The following is a 20327-nucleotide window of genomic DNA, read 5'->3' as shown; positions in this document are numbered from 1 at the left end:
CAATTTGATTTTATTTGTATAGTACTTTTAACATTGGACATTGTCAAAGGAACTTTAGAGAAGTCCAGATATAAAATTTGAATTTATCCCTAATGAGCAAGCCAGTGGCAACAGTGGCAAGGAAAAACTCCCCGACACAACGAAAGGAAGAAACCAGACTCTGTCACGAGGAAATCCATGGAGATGGATGCACATGAAGAACCTCTTTATTTAGGGGACCATAACCCAAGGAAAAAGACACAGGGACAGAATAACAGCAGTGTAACCAGAAACTGAGCTAAACTAAGAAAATAAGACTTAACAATAACTATTTAAACAGACTATGCATAGTGAAAACTACAACAAATGCAACAAAAAAACATAATCTGACTTCACACAATGCTCCAGCATTAAAAAAAAAAAAACTTAAATAGAGCAAATAATCAAAAAAGTCATGAAAAACACATGAGCATGGTTAGTACAGGAACTCAGGGAGACGACAGACGAAGAAGTCCTGCGAGACAGCCAGAGTGCCCTCTAGTGGCCCAAGCTGGAAGTGCCCCTGGATACCAAGACCATCCTTGTCTGGGTGACAGAGAGTACTGCGATTATAAATAGTTTCTCATCTCTAACTGTATACTATAAAGTCAAGCAGTGCTCAATGTGTTAAAAGGAACTTGAGTATGAGCATCATTAGAGTTTGCTGTTTAAGTTTCTTGTTCTTGTTCTTCAAACTGAAATGATCAGCTGTTCAATGATGGAGATTTGAATGTAACCTGTTCTTAGCAATTGCTGAAATCCACATCCACAGCCATCTTAAAGCTGTCTGTGTGTTACAATCCACAGTAAACCCATGGTGATCTGTAGGATATCCATGTGGGGCCATCTTCAGCAGCAGTGCGTGATTTTCAGGTGAGCGAGGCTCCAAGTAGAAGTGGGTCCATCAGGATGGATCAGGCGGGTCCAGACGGGTATACCCCATGGGGGTATATTTGACTAAACAAATATGTTTTCAGTCTAGTCTTTAACACTGAGACTGTGTCTGAGTCTGGAAAATTAATTGGAAGGCTGTTCCATAACTGTGGGGCTGTTTGGCCAATGCAGTGTGGATAAGATAGGGGTGATGTGGTCATATCGTCTGGTTCTAGTAAGCACTTTGGCTGCTGCATTCTGGACTAACTGCATCTACTGGAACATCCAGACAGTAAGGCATTACAATAATCCAACCTAGAGGTAACAAAAGCATGAACTAATTTTTCTGTATTAGCAATATTTCTGAGCTCAAAGAAGGCTATCCTAGTAATATTTTTCTACATGAGCTTCAAATGAAAGAAAGAGTGGGTTCAATATTAAACTCAGGTTACTGTCTGTGTGTGGTTTCACAAGTTCTTCCCATGTTTGTGTAGGTTTCCTCCAGCTTCTCTGGGTTTAACTGGTAATGTGGTCTTTTCAAACCCACACACTGTGATCTAATCATAGTAAATTGGTCACATATAAAAAGAAAATTATAAAATAGAGCTATGTACTGCCTGAGCACATAAAATTACGAGCAGTTATATATCAGGTATCATCTCTTGTGTCGAGATATTTTACGCATTTATCAACCTGCACATTTCTAGAAACATCATTCATTCATCATTCATCAAGGAAAAGCAGAAAACACCTACAATGTGTTTCCATGTAAAGTGTTACCAAAACATCAGCAATAAATCAGACCCGAATACTTGTAGCACTACCTTCCTTCCTTTCCTCTTTCCTTCCTTCCTTCCTTCCTTCCTTTCCACTATTCCACCAATAAGCTCCTTCTCTCTCACCAGGATGATGCTGAGGCATACTTGGATATACACCTGGTTGTATTTGAGGCACAGTTTTGCATAAATTTGGGATCCCAAAAGGCATCATAATTGATCAGCGCACATCATTTTGTGACACACACACACCAGGCAAAATTTATGAATTGTTGGAAGTAATCTGATCCAGTATATACCACTCCCAAACTCATGGGTTAATGGAGTGCTATGATAAGGTGTTACACAATGCTTAATTTTAGATTGCAGTCCAAGTCCTTCCACGCCAACCTTCACACACCATGTCTTCATGGAGCTCGCTTTGTGCACAGGGGCATTGTCATGCTGGAAAAAGTTTGGGCCTCTTACTTCCAGTGAAGGGAAACTGTAATGCTACAGCATACAAACACATTCTATACAATTGTGTGCATCCAATTTTGTGGCAACAGTTTGGGGAAGAAGCACATACTTTGGGCCATATAGTGTATCTTTATGTAATCTCATTCTCTCTCTCCTTTAGTAATGATCTGAGTATGTGTGAGACGTGAGATGAGCTAAACAGAAAGTAGCAGGTGACAAGTCACAAGAGTCCATACTGCAAAGAAAGAGGGAATTAATTAGGGAATATTTATTTTAAAACTATTAGCATATACCTATTACTGATAGTTTCTATTACACAGAAACCTATCCATATCAAAACCTGTAAATATACTTCAGCACTCTGTTAAACTTGCATTAGAATACATTTGATGCTAATACCTTGTCACAGTGTCTGTAATGTTTATTTCATTAGTAAACTCCTTTTCAGTACAAACACCCTATTATTAATTGATGTCATGAATTTGCAACAATAAAACAGGACACTGTTAATCATTCTGGTGATGTTTCCCCAATGCTGATGCTCCTCTGGGTTCAGGGGCTTTTCGTTTTTTTCCCTGCTCAGCCTAGGACTGGCTCTGTTCCAGGGCCGCTGGTGTGTGAGTCTCTGTATTCCTACCCTCCTCCACCTCCTCATCCTCCATGATAAAGAGGTTTCTCATGGAGTCCTTCACCTCCTCCCTCAGCTCATCCTCTGACTCCTCGAAGTTCCTGAGAAGACATGGGAGAAGGAGGCATTACACTGCGTAACCCTTCTTTTCTGTGGTCGAAGGGCAAATAACAGATAGGAGAAATGTGACAAAATGACATTTTTAGATGAGAATCAACTCATGAACCTGTGGCTTGTCACTTACACAGTTAGGGCTGTTTCTTAGTAACTTAAGTCCAAATGTTATGTCTGTATTTAAATGGGGAAAGTTACAGGTATTCAGAGTAGGGTTATGCACGTGTGTCAGGCTGCAGAGACGGTTGCAGTTGCAGGTGATGTTTATTAAACTTAGGCAAACGATCCAAAATGTGAAGCAAAATCAAGGTCAGGAACAGACAGAGGTTCAGGCGATCAGCAAATCATATAATAGGCAAAATCCAGATTTTGTGAAAGCAGGTAACAAAACAACGTCAAGACCAGAATAGCAAGATACACAACAAAGGCTTGGTAAGTCAGGCAAGAATACACTGAGCATTACTTCACAATGCTGTGGAGATTTCTGTGGGCTTAAATAGTGTTAATGCGGGTGAGTGCTTGGACTCATAGTCAGTGGCGGCCATGTTTGTAGGCCGCAAGGCATGCTGGGAACTGGAGTTCGTTGCTGAATATGGCACTAATATGACAATGTGCTTAAGCAAATTTTCTGCGATCTTATACAGATTATGCAAATTACCTGAGTGTAGCCTGTAAGGTTGTGAGATTTCTATTTGGTAGATGCATCAGAGACGCGTCAGAGGTTTTTCAATAGTGTATTGCTGCTACATGACTCCATAGTTTACAGTCCATGTTCTGTGTCTTTATTGTCCTGTGGATTTGTTGTCCTACACTCGTCTCACACTGTTGTGTATTTACACTTTATGTAGTCTTGTGTACTGTTATGTGTTGCACCATGGTCTTGGAGAAACTAGACCATGAAAAATTTTGTTCCAATTTATGCAAGCTATATAGAGGAATGACAATAAGACCCACTTGACCTTACTTGACTAGTTAATAGGGTAAAATTAACACGCTAGCTACGTTTTTTTTAATTAAACCAAGCATTTCCGCTACAAACATCTAACTGTGTGGGTTTTGACCTAAACGGAAAGTTTGAGAAGCCATTGCTTTGCTGCTTTTGACAAGTCTCACGTGTCATCGTCATCTGATCTGGGCTCCAGGCGCTCCTCGTCCACCTCCACGTCAGAGTCGTCCTCTCCTTCATCAACAGCGCCGTCTGTTTTTTTATCTTCCACCAGCTTTTCCCTCGCCTCCTCCAGCACACTGTCTTCACCCAATGGCTCGAATGTTCCTGACAGAGAAGAAGAGAAAGAAAAAAAAGTAAGACTCTAGAAAGTCCTGCCAAAGAACCATTAAGGCGCTACGCTCAGTTCTAGGCTTGGAGTGCATTTTCCTCTTTTTCTGATTTCTTCTATTATTAAGCGTTTGTTACAAATGAATGGTTTTATATCTTTAGACAAAATATTACATCAGACAAAGAAAACCTGAGTAAACACATAATTTCAGAAGACTTAATTTTTTTAAAATTATATAATATGTTAATGTTTCAATAGCAGCAATATTCATTCACAGGCACTTACTATATAATGGACACACTACATCATCTAAGTCTAATAATAAACAGATTATGTAGGTTTTTATTAGTGAAAAACAGATGCTCAGTAACATTACTTAAAGAGAGAGAGTTTCGCTGACATTCATCAACCTTAAGTGTAACTATAAATGGATAAAAAGTATGATTAATCGTTTAATTAATAAAAAAATTGTAATTGCTGACAAATTGCTGTGGTATACGAGGAATAAAACAATTCAGGACATGCTGTTATAGGAAAATAATCAACTTCGGGGTGGTAACAGTAACTTTGCTTCGTGTCAGGCCGCATCACACCAACCTGTTGTTGATTATTTTCCAATAACTGCATAGAATATGTATGAATAGAGTACAGAATAAGCTTGTATAGTACCGCAACACTGAAAACCATTTACATTCATATGGATAGTTTTGCATGTTACCCAGTGTAGAGTCGGTGAGCTGTGCCTTTGCCAGAGCATTAAGGAGTGTATCAGGAGGGCAGTCTGTCCATTTTCTCCGCCCGTCTGGACTTCGCTCCTTCTCTTCCTGATTTACTGTAAAAAAAAAAAAAAATGTAAATAAGTATATGAGTTCTGAACTCCAGGATCTGATCTTCTTAATGTTATACATTAATACTGTGACTCTTGAGTGGGAAAAGGCTAGATATCATTAGTTTGAATTCTGATGTGGCTGCGAGGACCATAATTCACCATACTCTCTGGGTGGGTTTCAAACAAGTGCATAAAACTGCTCTATGACTTCACATGCTCAGCGTTTACTCAGTTTTCTGTGTGTGTGTGTGTTCTTCATGTCCCACTTGCCCTGTGTGGACGAATACGTGGAGCAGATGGATGAGACCTCCATGTTGGCCAGAGCATTCAGAAGAGTCTGAGGAGCTTCGTGTCGCCACATCCCTCTTTTCACCTGCTTCTCTCCTTCGTCGCTCCTTTCTTCCTCAACTCTTTCTTCAGGCTTGATTTCGGTCTCACCTGCTGGTCTCCAAAATTTGAGCTCTGCATCAAATTTCAGTGTTTGATTCAGAGGATCCTCCTGACAAGCAGCCACATACACACATTTTTTAAAACGAGTTATTATTTTATATATTATAGCATAAATGGTTTTCTCGCTTCTAAAGCAACCTCTGTAAACAAAAGGAAACACTTTATTCATTAGTTTAATAAAAGACTGGTAGAAGTTTCCTATCATTTTCTATCACGCAAATAAATCATATCACGACGCTTATATAGACTTGAAGCGTGGTGGTGGCAGCATCAGGTCTGAGGATGATTTTCATCCATTGAAAGTGCTCAGGATTGTGGGTAAGATGGACAGAAATGGTGGAGGTTCATCTTCCAGCGCTCAAAGTACCTGTTAGGTGAATTTTATTTGGTTTTTCGGTCTGACAAATGCTAAAAAAAACAGGAAAGTGTCGTTTTCAGTTGTCTGCCATATTGGGGTGAATGCCAAGGGGTTAGTGAATAGGAATAAATTTTTTAATTTTTTTTTTTAGTTCTTGTGTTATTCTTAGACAAAACAACTAAATAGTTTCTAATGTTGAAGTGAAAAATCATAACTATATGTAAAATAGTTTATTATAGAGGTTTTTTTCCCCATTCTTAATTTTTTTCTTATTACCAGTAGGATTTTATCGTCATCGGTATATTACCTCATTCTTTTCATCCATTTCCTGTGGTTCTTTATCTCCTTCACGCTGCATTCTGTCATCTTGCAGCTTGATCTCAAACATGACTCCTTTCTGCGTAACAGAGCGGAGACCTTCAGTGCTGATGAACCGTGAAGGTTCGTGTGTGTACATCTACAGGTAGAGGAATGTAGCTACCTTGTCGTTATATTTTTTCTGCAGCTCTCTCCTCTCTTTCTGGTTCTGCTCAAGAATCTGCCTCAGAGCTTTTTCCATATCTGTGGGCTAAAGAGAAAAGCAATAAGCTTCATTCCACAAACTACCCCTAGTGTCTGTGTGTGTGTGTGTGTGTGTGTGTGCTTACCTTTTGCTCTTCATTGGGTGGATGTGTGTGTTCTTCTGTAGGACGCTCCAACAAGGATGCACCTGCTGCATTTGGCTGGACCTGAGGAGACGTACAAAGAAAGCAGGAAAGTTAGAAATTTTCTATTGGCTTGGGCTTCGAAGCCTTTCTTGTGAACTTCCTTATTCAAGTGAGTGAATTAGTGAATCCTGCCTGTTTTTTTTTTTTTTTTGTTTTGTTTTGGAACACTGTTCTGTAGCGTGAGAAAGTGTGTGTCACCTCAGGATCGGCTCTCTGCCTCATCTCTCTGATCTCATCCTGATAACGTTGCCTGATTTGCTGCAACTGCCTGAGATACTCCTGCACACACACACACACACACACACACACATATGCTCATGTCTGCATGAAACAACCCTGTTTTTTTTTTTTATTCATTACTTTCTAATTTCAGAAGACAAGAGACCTGCTGCTCCCGTATTTTGTCTTGTGAGGCTTGCTGAGGTGGAGCGGCTCTCTCGTCAAGGCATCTGTACCTTTCAGCATCTGCTGTACTTGGCCTCAGACCCTGCAATAGAAAATAAGGCTAATTAAGATCTTTAATTAATTAAGAAACGAATAAGAGTGAAACTATTGGGTTAGTGCATGCACGTCACCAGCTGTTTTTCCGCTCTGAGTTTGTACTGGTTGGCTTCTTGTCTTCTCTGCAGGTATTCCTCCCTTGCTGCTGCCACGCTAGAAAAAGGAGACATCAAGAAAGAAAAGAGAGTCATCTGCTATCTGTCTATCCATCCATCCATCCATCCGTTATCCATTACCATCTTACACTTTAACATATATTTCTAATCCTGCCATCTCCATCCAAATACAACTGCTGTCCAATAAAATAATAAAACTTATTTTTCAGCTCTCTCTTTCTCACACACACACTCACAGCTGGTATGGCTCCAGAGCATTCGGTCTGTTGGCTGGTCTCTCCAGCTCCATGGGTTCTTGTGCTGCAAGACGAGGAAGAAGAGGAGGTTGATGAAGACGTGGCTGGTGCTGCAGGTGGTCCCGATGGTCACGGTGCTGCCTGTAGTGCTGCAGATGTGCATTCGGCTTGGTCTCAAACTGAGCGGCCATTCCTGCTCGTGCCTTTCCCACTTCTACCACCGCTGCTTGGCCCGTCACTTTCTTGGAATGACACAAAATAGGATTTTGAATTTCGGGCTACTTTATGAGTTGTATATAAAACACATTCTATTCATATGAGTCACTGGTTAACACACACACACACACACACATTTTCCATTGTGTTTTGAATTCACACATACACTGTGGTTTGGATGTTACTGGACAGTGACAGTTCAACTGTAAGATTAAAATGCAGAGCTTTACATTCAGTTTAAAGGGTACGTACACTGGCATTGTGGGAATATCAGGGCTGGGTCACTAGCCAGTTATGTTAGTTTACTGTGTTGTTGACGTCGAGCCTGAGCACGGTCCTTAACTTTAAGCCTATAAATTCTGAATGGGTAAAAACTGGTCATTGCATTCGATTCTGTGGTTCAGTTCACAGCACTGGCTTGATTTTACAGCACCGCCCATAGATGGGTGCACAGTGAACCAACTACACTGCCTTGACCCGGACATGGTCTGTGACTCAACTGGCCTTATGGCCCGTGTGTCAGGATGGCCGAGCGGTCTAAGGCGCTGCGTTCAGGTCGCAGTCTCCCCTGGAGGCGTGGGTTCGAATCCCACTTCTGACATTTGCCTTTGCTGCGCTTTGGTTTACTTCCCATACCGAAGTCCATTGTCGCATGTTAAGAAGTTGAAAGAAATCCGTTGAAGCCTTCCTGCATAGTTTAAGACGCTTCAGGTCGGGTTCGAGCTTCTGTTTGCCTGCTAATGGGAGAATACCGGTCATTGCAGCGAATTTACAGTTTTACAGAACTAGCAGCGCCTGTAGTCGTGGCCGAGTGGTTAAGGCGATGGACTTGAAATCCATTGGGGTCTCCCCGCGCAGGTTCGAATCCTGCCGACTACGTCTGGCGTTTGGTTTGTCTAAGAGCAGCTGAACCCTGCCCTGTGGTGGCTGTTTCTGATGCTTATATGAGGACAAGAAAAGAGCCAAATTAAAGAACTGATGAGGATTTAGATTCTATCAGCTTGGTTTTGCAATTGTTTTTCAGGATAAGGGGATAAGCTGAAGCAGATGTTGAAGGACTTGGGCAAGGAGAAAGACAAAGGCGTGGAGAAACCCCTCCCTCATATGAAACAGGTGAGTCCTGGTTGACCGGGCCGGATCGGACCGGATCGAGTCCTGCTCAGCCAAGCCGAGATAAAGTCTTTCAGCCCAACCAAGTGAGATCAGATCATTTTCATTCAGGTCCAGACGAGCCGGCTGCTTGTTGCACAAGCTGAACATAAAGGCAGGGTATAAAGCTGGTCCTAAACCATACGCTCGACCTAGTTAGTTTAAAACTTCTACATCTGTGAATGAGACGCATCGACACGCAGGGAAGCAGTTAATGTCCGTCTATTTTCAGTGTAACAGACGTACTTCAGGGTAGTCTTCAAAAGGATCCTCTCCTTTTATACTGGTATTTAGATATTTTATACTGGTATGTGCCTGTTCCGTTCTGCTGTTTAACTTGTCACGCTACAAATTCAACAGCATTTCAGTAGTGATCCATAGCAAAGACAAATACGTATGGCCTGGAAACCTAATCTGCATTTGATGATATAAATGTAAATCTACGTAAATTACATTTATGGAAAACATTCAAAAAATGTTGTGGTGTATACTCCCTTGTCGGGATCTCAGTTCGACGACATTTTGCACTACCCCAGGAAAGAGTTTATCAGCAGCTGATATCAAACTAGACCATTTGTAGTCTTCTAATCTCTTCCAGTTTTACGTGTTCTGTTACAGAAGCCGCATTTCTGCTACATTTCAAAGCCAAAGGCTTACCTAGGCTAAAGATATTCAAACCCATTTCACAAATCCACACATTTCAGGTTACCGCACATTCCTTGTCTTTAATTCATTTAGGGCATCTCCTTTTTTCCATAAGAGCAATGAATGACTATCGATTTGAAGAGCTCGTCCTAACGCAATAGGAAGAAAACCAAACGGATTTTCACTCTGCATATGGCGGCATTGTTCACTTTCCAACAGAATTACACAGTAGTTTACGGTCAACGCTGCACCTACTAGGGGGTAGGTGTAAGTCTGACCGAGCAGGTACTTGTAAACTTCCTGGAGACCTGTGGTGGTTGTTACCGTGAACCCCGCCCTATGCTGGTGGTTAGGGGTCAGAGCCCTGTTATACGACACTGTAGCGGTTGCTTTCAATGCAATGCCCATAGGTATTTGAACCGTGAACCAAGTTGGTTGCCTGCTCTTGTGGTCAACACAAGACCCGGGTGTGGTCCGTGACGCGCGTGGCCTCAAGCCCCGAGTGGTCTGAGGCGCCGCGTTCAGGTCGAGAAAACTGGTCGTTGCCGAGCGTCAGTGCTAGGGTTCACTTTGCAGCATTGCCCATAGATGGTTCCACAGTGAACCAACTACGCTGCCTTGCAGCGTTGTTGACGTCGAGCCTGAGCACGGTCCTTAACTTTAAGCCTATAAATTCTGAATGGGTAAAAACTGGTCATTGCATTCGATTCTGTGGTTCAGTTCACAGCACTGGCTTGATTTTACAGCACCGCCCATAGATGGGTGCACAGTGAACCAACTACACTGCCTTGACCCGGGCATGGTCTGCGACTCGGCTGGCCTTGTGGCCCGTGTGTCAGGATGGCCGAGCGGTCTAAGGCGCTACGTTCAGGTCGCAGTCTCCCCTGGAGGCGTGGGTTCAAAGGTCGAGGCAACTAGTTAAGCTGTTTATAGTGCTTTGCAAAAACATTTACTCTCCTTGAACTTTTCCACTTTTTGTAGTGTTGCAAACTGGAACTAAAATTGATTTTATGACTATTTTATGTAATAAATCTACACCAAATTATTTTTTTTGCTTCTCTGACTAATCCCCTTCTTACAAGGATAGTGCTTTTTGGAAAGAGTCCCCTCTTTCCTTTTTTTTTTTTTTATAATGGATTCTGTGTCACTCTGCAGGAAGTAAGTTTGGGATATTTTGTTATAACCAAACCTTGATTAATACTTTTCCAGAACTATCCCAGACTTGTTTTGATAGCTCCTTGGTCTTCATGATGATGTATGTTTAAGTATGTTCTCTAACAAACTCTGGGCTCTTCCAGGAACAGGTGTATTTATATTGAGATCATGTGACACTTCAGTTGTACAGAGATCAACTCTATTCAACTAATTATGTGACTTCTGATGGAACCTGGTTGCACCAGAACTAATTCATGGGTTTCACAGAATTGGGCTGATTATTAATGCAAGACACTGTTTGTGCCATCTATAAAACCACATCAGTCAGTTACTGTACACTGGGAGCCATACATGTCCAGTTAATACACTACCACCACCATGTTTCACAAAAGATGTCACGTGATTGTTGTACTCACACTTTTCCCAATTCATCATTCTGCTAAAAAACAATGACATCTGTATGAAAATAAACATGCAGTGATAACACCCTCCTCGAAACAAGCCCCAAATCCATTTAGATTATTTGGACAAAGTGTGAAAACGAACAAAAAAAAAGCTGACATTGTGGTTATAAAAGAACTGGCAGAGCAATCAGGGATAGAATCCTTTTCTCCAAAGGTCAGAGTATTGTGCACTGTGATGTATCTACCTCTTGAATGCCAGTATCTACAGTATATCTCTGACTGGTTAGTGCTCCAAATATTCATATTTATATCATCTGATTGGAAGCTGCAAAGTTCTGATCTTTTCCCCTTGGTTAATGGAGGATTCTGGTCTCTGTATGGAGGCGTGGGCTCAAATCCCACTTCTGACATGAGAAAGTTTCTTATAAAAAAAGAATTTTAACAGTATTGTAGTTTTATATTTATGTATTAGATTGAAGAAGCAATCCAACACTGGAAAGGTCCAAGTGGGGTGAATACTTCTATACAGTTCCTTGAAAAAGTATTCAACCCCCTTAAAAGCAATCAGATTTGTCTCGATTACAAATGACACTTACATATATATATTTTTTTATTGTAAATCAATATGCTCTTAAAGTAAACCTTCAGAATGGTACTTGGTAGAACAACCTTTTTCCTGGAAAAACAGCTTTAAGTCTGTTGCTTTGCACACTGTTGAGGAGTGATTTCTGCCCATTCTTCCTGGCAGGTTGGTTGGCGGTTGTTTGTTGACTGCCATTTTTCAACAGTGCCACATATTCTCAATGGGATTCAGATCTGGACTTTGTAGAACATTGTAGAACTGTAGAACATTCACCTTTTTGGTTTTAATCACTCGTACACTGTTGGCCTTGTATTTGGGACATTGTCCTGCTGAATGGTAAAATTTCTTCCAAGCTTTAGTTTTTTTTTTTTTTTTTTTTTTTTTTTTTTTTTACCAGACTGCAGCAGGTTCTCTGGTAATATCCACCTGTATTTTGCTCCATCCATTCTCCCTTCAATTTTGACAAGAATCCCAAGTTCTAAGGATGAAACTCATCCCCAGAGCATGATGTTGTACCACACATAGTGTTTTTGAAACTTGCCCAATTACAGAATCTTGATCTTGGTCTCATCACACCAAAAACCACAAAAATCACATCTTCACTGGGTCACTCTCATGCTTTTATGTGGCTCTTGCGCAATGGTTTCTTTCTAGCCACCCTCCCATCCAGTCCTCCATTATGCAGAGCTCAAGTGGTTGTCTGGTGCACCTTCATTCCACTTTCGACCACTGAACTCTGTAACCTCTTTCAGAGTGACTGTTGGCCTCACTATGGTTTCCCTTCCCAGTGTCTGGCTTGTTTTTGGGCTGAGTTTTGAGGGAGGGTGTTGTCTAGGCAGGGTAGTGCTTGGGTGGTGTGATACACCTTCCACTTTCTTCACTATTGAAAAAAAGTGCTTATTGAGATGTCCAACCCCTTAGATATAATTTTACACACTATACCTAAGTTATGACATTCTATTGCCTTAGCATTAACCTTATCATTAAACAGTTGCTTTATAGTGTCAGGACGGCCAAGGAGCCAGGCTCAAGGGTCAGCCCTTCTACCAGGTTAAAGGTCTTCAAATGGAGGTGTGGGTTCAAATCCCACTGCTGACATGAGTTTCTTATAAAAAAAAAAAATTTCATCAGCAGATCATTAAATTTCTAGCTTGTCGGAGATCACTGTCTAGGTAGTGCTTGGGTGAGGCGATGCAGCTTCCACTTTCTCAATATTGACCAACAGTGCTTACTGGGATGTCCAACCTCTTAGATATAATTTTACACCCTATTTCTATGTTATGAAATTCTCCTACCTTGTCTTTAACTTCCTTAGTCTTCGATTTCACTCCTTTTCTTCAGGCTGACACTCTCTTCATTGACAGTTTACCTGAGGTGGATTTTGTTCCGAAAATTGGAGCTGTTTTAAAATTTCACAGGTGAAGACCAATTATAAGTCAGTTGTGTCCTGAGTAAGACAATATATCTCATCTGGAGCTTCTGGAACCTCGGGGGTTGAATACTTATGCAAGCAGCATTTTTCATTTTTTGATTTTCTGTAAATTCACCGTAAGAGCACATGGTTTTGCAATAAAAAAATACGCACAGTAAGAATATGTGTAGTTAAAATTTGTTATTCCGACATCTGAGAAATTCCAGTTGGTTGAATACTTTTGCAAGCCACTGTATATGCAAGCTACTGTGTAGAGCCTAGTAGCTTTCAGATAAATACAGGTAAATCAACACATTTAAAAGGAGTTGTTGATGTGTTAGCAGTCTACTCAATTGATTTTAATGTGGCCTGCTACCTAAAATGAGGAAAATGGGTATGAAATCATGGCTTCTACACTCTGTATAGTGGAAGGTACTGCTAGAAAATAGGCAGTCCATGAGGGCAATCTGGCTTCCAATCCAATCCAAGTTAAATATGCATGAAAAAAACAACTTCTTCAGTTCAAGGGGCTTTTATAGTGCCTATATCCTGGATGATGTTAAATTAAAATGGACACACTGCTTATATCCTCACAAAATTCCCTAATATTAGACTGGATATTTACTATAAAGTGAAAACATGGAGGAAGAAGAAGAAGAAGAACCATACTTTATTCCGTGTGATGCAAGGCTTGGGTACTGCACATCTTCGCTCTGGTCTGGAAGGCAACTTGTTCAGTGGATGCTCAGGCTTTACTGCTGGACCGGGCCTTGGTGTAACTTTGGACATTTTGACAGAGAGAGAGAGAGAGAGAGAGAGAGAGAGAGAGTCAAGAAAGAGCAAAATGAGAAGCTGGTGAAGGAATTCCTGTTCAAAGCTGCTATAAAAGAAATGAGAACAGGAACTAACTTAAGAACATTAAATATAACTTTAAACAGAAAAAGGATGGCGTCTTGTTCATCATTTAAAAATTAGAATCGGTATAATATAAATAAATGACCTATCATTAGCACATTTCATTAGTAGCCAGACAACAGACATTAACTCATTTTTAATTTTAACCTAATTACAGTGCAGAAGATGATTTTAATTTAGAAAACTGATTAAGTGGCTTAGACACCTGTAGATAGAGTACGTGTGCTGTGTGTAGGACAGGGATGCATACCTGCAGTGTGTTTGTTCACATGCTGTGCTACAGGTTCGACTCTGTGCAGAACTGTGTGACTAAATTCCTCCTCCATGAACTGCAACACAACCAGAAACAGAAACCCACACACACACACACACACACTGTCACAAGAAGACCTGTCTCTGCCAGCACTGGTCAATAATGAGCTGTCCTGGTTTGCACTATAGAAGCACAAGCTCTTCAGTTTATATTTGCGAAGTCTTGCCATTCTCTTGAGTTGTGTCATGCTTTTCATGGAAGCCTATTTCTGTGTTCTGACCATTTTGCTACTCTGTATTTGACTACTCTTGGACTTGCCCACTTGTTTGAGCATTTGTGCCATTACTGTTTGACTACCGCCTGCCTAACAACTCTACACATCCTCACTCGGTCATTACATGGACTACTTGTATTGTATTACTTTTATTCAGCTTGTGTGTGTTAATTTTGTGTATGTATTTTGTTTCTTTAAAATTAAAGGTGCATTAGGTAAGTTTAAGTCTTTAACAGTTAGATGAGTCTGATATTTGAATGATTTCCACCCATGTTCATAAAGCTCCGCCCCCAGGATCTACAGTGGCCCATGGAGTAGAGTGTCTATAAACGACTAACCGGAGGAACAGCCAAACACAAGCTTTCAGGACCAGAAGGCGATTTTTTCAAACGGGATTTATCAGCAACTTAATACACTTTTGCTAAGGTTACGGCTTAATGCATTATCATTATTATTATTATTAATTTTTTTTTATCATGTTCCACATACGTTCCAGGTTATTTGTACCTATTGTAAGGAATTTAAAAAAAAAATCATCTTTTTTTTAAAAAATAAATATAACTGCACCTTTAAATGAACAGGCCATAGATCACGAAGACATCAGTACTTTAACACTAACCCTTCATATAGCACGACAGCACTATATATATATATAAATATATATATATATATATATATATATATGTGTGTGTGTTACCTGTGGATCCAGGTGCTTGCTGATGTGTTTGTGCAGAAGCGGCCGTTTCAGCAGCGAGTTGACTGAGGGCCGGTCTCGGGGATTGACCTTAAACAGCTGTGTGAGCAGCAGCCTGAGTTCAGCACTGTAACGCTGTGATACCGGAGTGTAGCGCCCCCTACAGATCCTCACGATCAGCTGCTTCAGACTGCTGCCTTCAAACTGTTAACACACACATACGCAGAAATCACTGACGTCTAAATGCACCTACGCTGTATCCAATAATGATAAACATAACACTCTTATTATTATTATTATTATCATTATTATTATTATTATTGCTCTGGATTATTGTATTTTGGGTGTATAGCATCTGCCAAATGAATGAATGAAAGTACAGTAAATGTAAGTGTGTGTGTGTGTGTGTTGTACGCGAATGTGATTAGTGGTTTGTTCTGCAGCACTCACTGCGTGTCTGAGTGTACAGAGCTCATAGAGGACACAGCCGAGAGACCAGATATCTCTGCAGAGCAAAGACAGACCCAAACATAAATACAGAGAGAGAGAGAAAGAGAGAAAGAGAGAGAGAGAGAGAGAGAGAGAGAGAACCACAGAGCTAGTCTTTCATCTTAGCTGCCACAAACTTCTGTGGTTTCTCAACTTTGCCAACTTCCTTCCGAAGTGCAACGTGGCATCTCCATATAAGAAACAGTACACACACACACACACACACACACACTGTACAGTATGTCTAAACCTTTACTGATACTGAATCGGATTGGTCAGAAGGTGTTGATTCATTTTCTAGAACAGCAGCATATAATTCAGATTAAAAGGTTTACATTAATGTGCTAAGTCTCATTTTTTTTTTTTCTGAATAACATCAAAAGGCTGGCAAGAGCACAACTGTAATGCGAATATTACATATATAACACGATAACAATATAACAGTAAACGTATAACAGTATAAACAGATAAAAAGTAAAGATGTGTCAGTGTTTAATAAATAAACGATTGTAATAGTCGACAAATTCGCTGCTTCGTCACTGATTAGTTTCCTATAACAGCAGTTCCTTATTTATTACACAGTGAGCTGTAAAGAAATAAATAACGAATCAGGCACATTTTCCTTTTAGGTTAATTTTAGATCCACTCTTATGTGCACACACACACACACACACACACACACACAATGCAACGTGTCACAGTACATACGTTTTGTTGTTATAAGGCCTGTTCTCACAGATCTCCGGAGAAATATAGTATGGCGTCCCGACGCATGTTCTTGCCAGCTCTGTTGTGCTGCATCAGCAAAAGACACGAGGCATCAGAAATCCTGACAGAAGTAATTACATATGTACAGTATGTAGTGGTTCGGAAAGGTCCGTATGGTGCAGACGCAGATGAAACAGACAGTACTCAGAGCCAAGTGAGAAAAATATGAAATATGGATTATATAATAAATCCAGTACAGTACGTTTCCTTTCCTTGCAGTTCGAAACAACATGAATGTGTTACAATGAATCTGTAGCGGAGGGAAAACTTTTTTATTTTCATTATAACGATTAACGTTCTTAATGTTTGCATAATGTCCAGAATGTGTTAATCTGACTTTAGCTAAGCTCACCATTATATGAAATAAACTAAAGAAGCCTAAAAACGTAATCATTAACGTGGTTAATAGTGCAACACTAACATACTGCATAACGTTTATCAGCAATGTTTATTACTATTATTTTAATCAATCTGAATGCACCTCTAATATCTATTTTACACACACACACACACACACACACACTCACTTGTTTAACATTCTTGCGATGCCAAAGTCTCCGAGTTTGACTTTTGTCCCTCCTTGAGTGAGGAAGATGTTCTACATAAAAGCAATCCAAGAAAAAAAAATTGAAATATTAATGAACAATAAATTCTATGACGCTTAATTTGTAAGGAATAAATCGCTTCAGGACGTCCTGTTATAGGAAAATGATCAACGCACTGCGCATCACGCCACCCCGTCGTTGGATTATTTTCCTAAAACAGCATGCCCCCAATGTTGTTTTCAGTGTAGCGCTATGGTTTTGCTGCCTGTGTGAATACCGTATATCGTGTATAGTGATATATTTTGTGATCTGTGATATTTTGCCCAGTTTAAACGTGAAGTGTGAGAAGTGTGTGAAGTGTGTGAAGTGTGAGAAGTGTGTGAAGTGTGAGAAGTGTGTACCTGAGCTTTGATGTCTCTGTGCAGAACTTTTCTGTCATGAATGTGCTTCAGACCCAAACAGATCTGAACAAACCAGTCTATTATCTGTACAGAGGAGACATTATTTAAGAAGAATTCATTCATTCTACAATTAATAATAAATAATGGATACTTGTGTGTGTGTGTGTGTGGGACATACGTGTACCTGTTCCTCTGTGAATGGCTGTCCTCGCTGCAAAGTGATTTTCTTCATCAGATCCCCACCATCACAGTACTCCATCACTATGTAGAGAGTATTTCTCTCTGAAACACACACACACACACACACACACACACACATATGCGTAATAACAACTCTTTTCGCATTCTGCTCCAGATTGTTTCTGGGTCACATTACAAGATTTATACAATCAAAATCAATGTTGAAAATATTACATAAATAAATAAATATAAATCATCACACCACCCTGTCGTTAATTATTTTCCTGTAACAGCACAACCCCAAGTGTTTTATTCCTCAAGTATTCCTCAAGCTTCAGGAACACAGTAGAGAGAGCTTTTCTTTTAAAACACTGTTTCTCACTCCAGGACTCTCCAAGTTTCCAACATTCCCAAGTGATTAGTAATAAATAATAAGTATTTTTAACTTGTGAAATTATGATTCTGCGTCACTGTGTTTTTGGTGTCTCCGCCCCTGCGCTGTCATTGGTCTGTTACCTAACTGTGGTCACCTGTTTTCAGTTCATCGCTAGCGTTAGTTTGTCTTTATAGACCCTCACGTTCCTTTGTCTCGTTGCGAAGTCTTGCTCACTGCAGCGTGTGTGTGTCTGAGCCTTAGTTTCCTGTGGTCCGTGTTTCCAGTTTTACGTCCGTGTCGGGACTTTTATGATTATGGACATTTAAGGAGACACGTTTTACAGAGCAGGTGTGTTTGGAGCTGGAGAAGAACGAAGACGTCCCTGAGAAACGCTGGTCTATATCTAAAAAAAAAATCGGATTATTTGAACAATATAATATTAATGATTTCAGTCCATTTTATTTTAACTGATGTACTGTGCAATAAACTGTCACAGGCCTAGATATTTTAGTCATGTGTTATGTTATGTCATTTTAAGCCACTTTATACACCGAATAACAATAACTATAAAAGTGAACGAAATACTGTAAGTGAAAAACTGAATACATTAGAATTGGATATAACAGACTCCCAGAATTCCCTGCACTCCCCCATTACTGAGCAGGAACTTTCAAACAAATGAGGCACTCTAAAAATCCAAAAAAGCAAGTGGGTCTGATGTGCTTCCTAAACAAAAATGATTTAATACACAACTTTAAAATTCCAATTAGCTATTCTTAAATTATTCAGCATTCGGCACAAAGGTCTATTTGGCACAAAGGTCTATTTTATAATATTCTTGATTACACAGAGAGAGAGAGAGAGAGAGAGAGAGAGAGAGCAAGGTGTGTGTCTGTTTGAGCTGAGTGACAGGTCACTGCGCTGCACCAACCGTGAAACGACTGGAAGAAAGCCACAATGTTGGGGTGTTTCATTTTAGACAGTAAAGTCACTTCCTTTTTGGCTGCTTCTCTGTCTCGAGGGGACATCTACAGGAGAGAGAGAGAGAGGGAGAGAGAGAGAGTGAGAGAGTGAGAGAGAGAGTGAGAGTGAGAGAGAGAGGGAGAGAGAGAGAGTGAGAGTGAGAGTGAGAGAGAGAGTGAGAGAGAGAGAGTGAGTGAGAGAGAGAGAGAGAGAGAGTGAGAGAGTGAGAGAGAGAGAGAGAGAGAGAGAGAGTGAGAGAGAGGGAGAGAGTGAGAGTGAGAGAGAGAGAGAGAGTGTTTCATTAGGTAGTAAAATAGGTTCTTATTTACACCACCTTAAACAGTTATTCACACCCAGGAGTCTGATTTTTACAATTTGATTCACAGAATATTTGAAAGTACAAAGTATAATTTTTATAGTGAAAGTTGAAGATTAAACCTGTCATTTGCAAAAGTATTCACCCCCCTCCTGCTGCAGTAACTACCTTCGGCTGCAATTACATCTTCACACTAAGTCTAAGTCTTCTGGGATATGGCTTAACCAGCGTTACGAATCTGGATCCTGATCTTTTTGGTCATTCCTCTTAGCAAAATTGCTCAACATCTGTCAGATTGGACTTTCAGGTGAACAGAAGTCTTGCCACAGATTCGCGATAAGTCTGATATCTGGGTTTTGACCAGGATGAAGCAGTAGCTGAAGAGGAACGAACGAGCGTAAGATACTGTAACTGTAGAAGTGTCTGTGTCCTGCTGAAGCTGATCCTGAACAGGTCCTAATGCAGTTACATGTTCACAGCTTCAGGTTCATTGCAGTGTGAAAAAATGTAGCTATAAATTGCAGTTTGTGGGTTTTTTTTGTATTTTTTTGCAACAGCATGTGAAAGTGAGTGCTAAACCCGTAGTAATAAACCGCCTTCGTTTTCACAGTATCACTACACTGCTCTCATTATACTTCCTTTTTTTAGTTACTGTATCTCCCGCTCATTCGTTCGTCTCCAGGCGCCGCTTCGTCCTGGTTAATATTTTAATATTTTAATATTTTAATATTTTAATAGCGTCAGGTCGAGGGACGGACGCTGCGGATAATACAAACACAGTATCGTTCACGATCTTCAAGAGAAAAAGCTTTAGTCGTAGTCTGTACAGTAAAAACTGCATACTGGTGTATTTCAGTAGGCCACAAAAAACAAAAACAGAAATATACACGATAATATAAAATATTAAATATTAATGTAAAATATTATTGTAAGAAATATTACTACGGTGTAAATGTTAATGAAGTTACTGAAGTTACTGAAGTTACAGGTCTCTCACCCGGGACACGCCGACCTGCTTCACCACACAGCGGCGCCCCGAACCCGCCTTCTCTCTGACCAGCAGCGCTTTCCCAAACGCCCCCTCTCCCACCTGCCCCAGGACCACGTACTCCTCCATCGCCCTGACAACAATCACCACCACAACAATCACCACCACAACAACAACAATCATCATCACAACAACGACAATAATAACAATAATAATAATAATAATAATAATAATAATAACAATAATAATTAAAATAATAA

General features: G+C 40.3%; 1 protein-coding gene and 2 non-coding genes across 4 annotated transcripts in view; 2 read left to right on the top strand and 1 right to left on the bottom strand.

The window, feature by feature from the left end:
- Positions 1–109: 109 nt before the first annotated feature.
- Positions 110–20327, bottom strand: part of LOC113524663 (serine/threonine-protein kinase Nek5) — a 22628-nt gene continuing 2410 nt past the window's right edge. Inside the window, exons 2-22 of one of the 2 annotated variants that reach the window (XM_026911007.3) lie at positions 20077–20200; positions 18732–18828; positions 17429–17526; positions 17245–17328; positions 16826–16896; positions 16239–16325; positions 15492–15546; positions 15045–15245; positions 14071–14149; positions 13575–13684; positions 7343–7584; positions 7065–7143; positions 6875–6976; positions 6688–6768; positions 6430–6510; positions 6264–6350; positions 6090–6179; positions 5245–5473; positions 4864–4977; positions 3982–4141; positions 114–2855 (exon numbers count right to left, since the gene is read on the bottom strand). In XM_026911007.3, the coding sequence (XP_026766808.3) occupies positions 2711–2855; positions 3982–4141; positions 4864–4977; positions 5245–5473; positions 6090–6179; positions 6264–6350; positions 6430–6510; positions 6688–6768; positions 6875–6976; positions 7065–7143; positions 7343–7584; positions 13575–13684; positions 14071–14149; positions 15045–15245; positions 15492–15546; positions 16239–16325; positions 16826–16896; positions 17245–17328; positions 17429–17526; positions 18732–18828; positions 20077–20196 (2412 nt within the window). In that variant the 5' untranslated portion in view covers positions 20197–20200 and the 3' untranslated portion in view covers positions 114–2710. Of the gene's footprint in view, positions 2856–3981; positions 4142–4863; positions 4978–5244; positions 5474–6089; positions 6180–6263; positions 6351–6429; positions 6511–6687; positions 6769–6874; positions 6977–7064; positions 7144–7342; positions 7585–13574; positions 13685–14070; positions 14150–15044; positions 15246–15491; positions 15547–16238; positions 16326–16825; positions 16897–17244; positions 17329–17428; positions 17527–18731; positions 18829–20076; positions 20201–20327 lie in introns of both variants that reach the window. The other variant, XM_034304270.2, reaches the window with a different exon arrangement.
- On the top strand, positions 8077–8159 carry trnal-cag (transfer RNA leucine (anticodon CAG)). Its single transcript has one exon. It is a non-coding gene; the product is annotated as a tRNA-Leu (tRNA).
- Positions 8356–8437, top strand: trnas-uga (transfer RNA serine (anticodon UGA)). The gene has a single exon. It is a non-coding gene; the product is annotated as a tRNA-Ser (tRNA).

Source organism: Pangasianodon hypophthalmus, chromosome 5 (assembly GCF_027358585.1).
Source record: "Pangasianodon hypophthalmus isolate fPanHyp1 chromosome 5, fPanHyp1.pri, whole genome shotgun sequence".
NCBI classification, from domain to species: domain Eukaryota; kingdom Metazoa; phylum Chordata; class Actinopteri; order Siluriformes; family Pangasiidae; genus Pangasianodon; species Pangasianodon hypophthalmus.
Note: the sequence above shows the minus strand (reverse complement) of the source record. Positions and strands in the feature narration are given on the sequence as shown.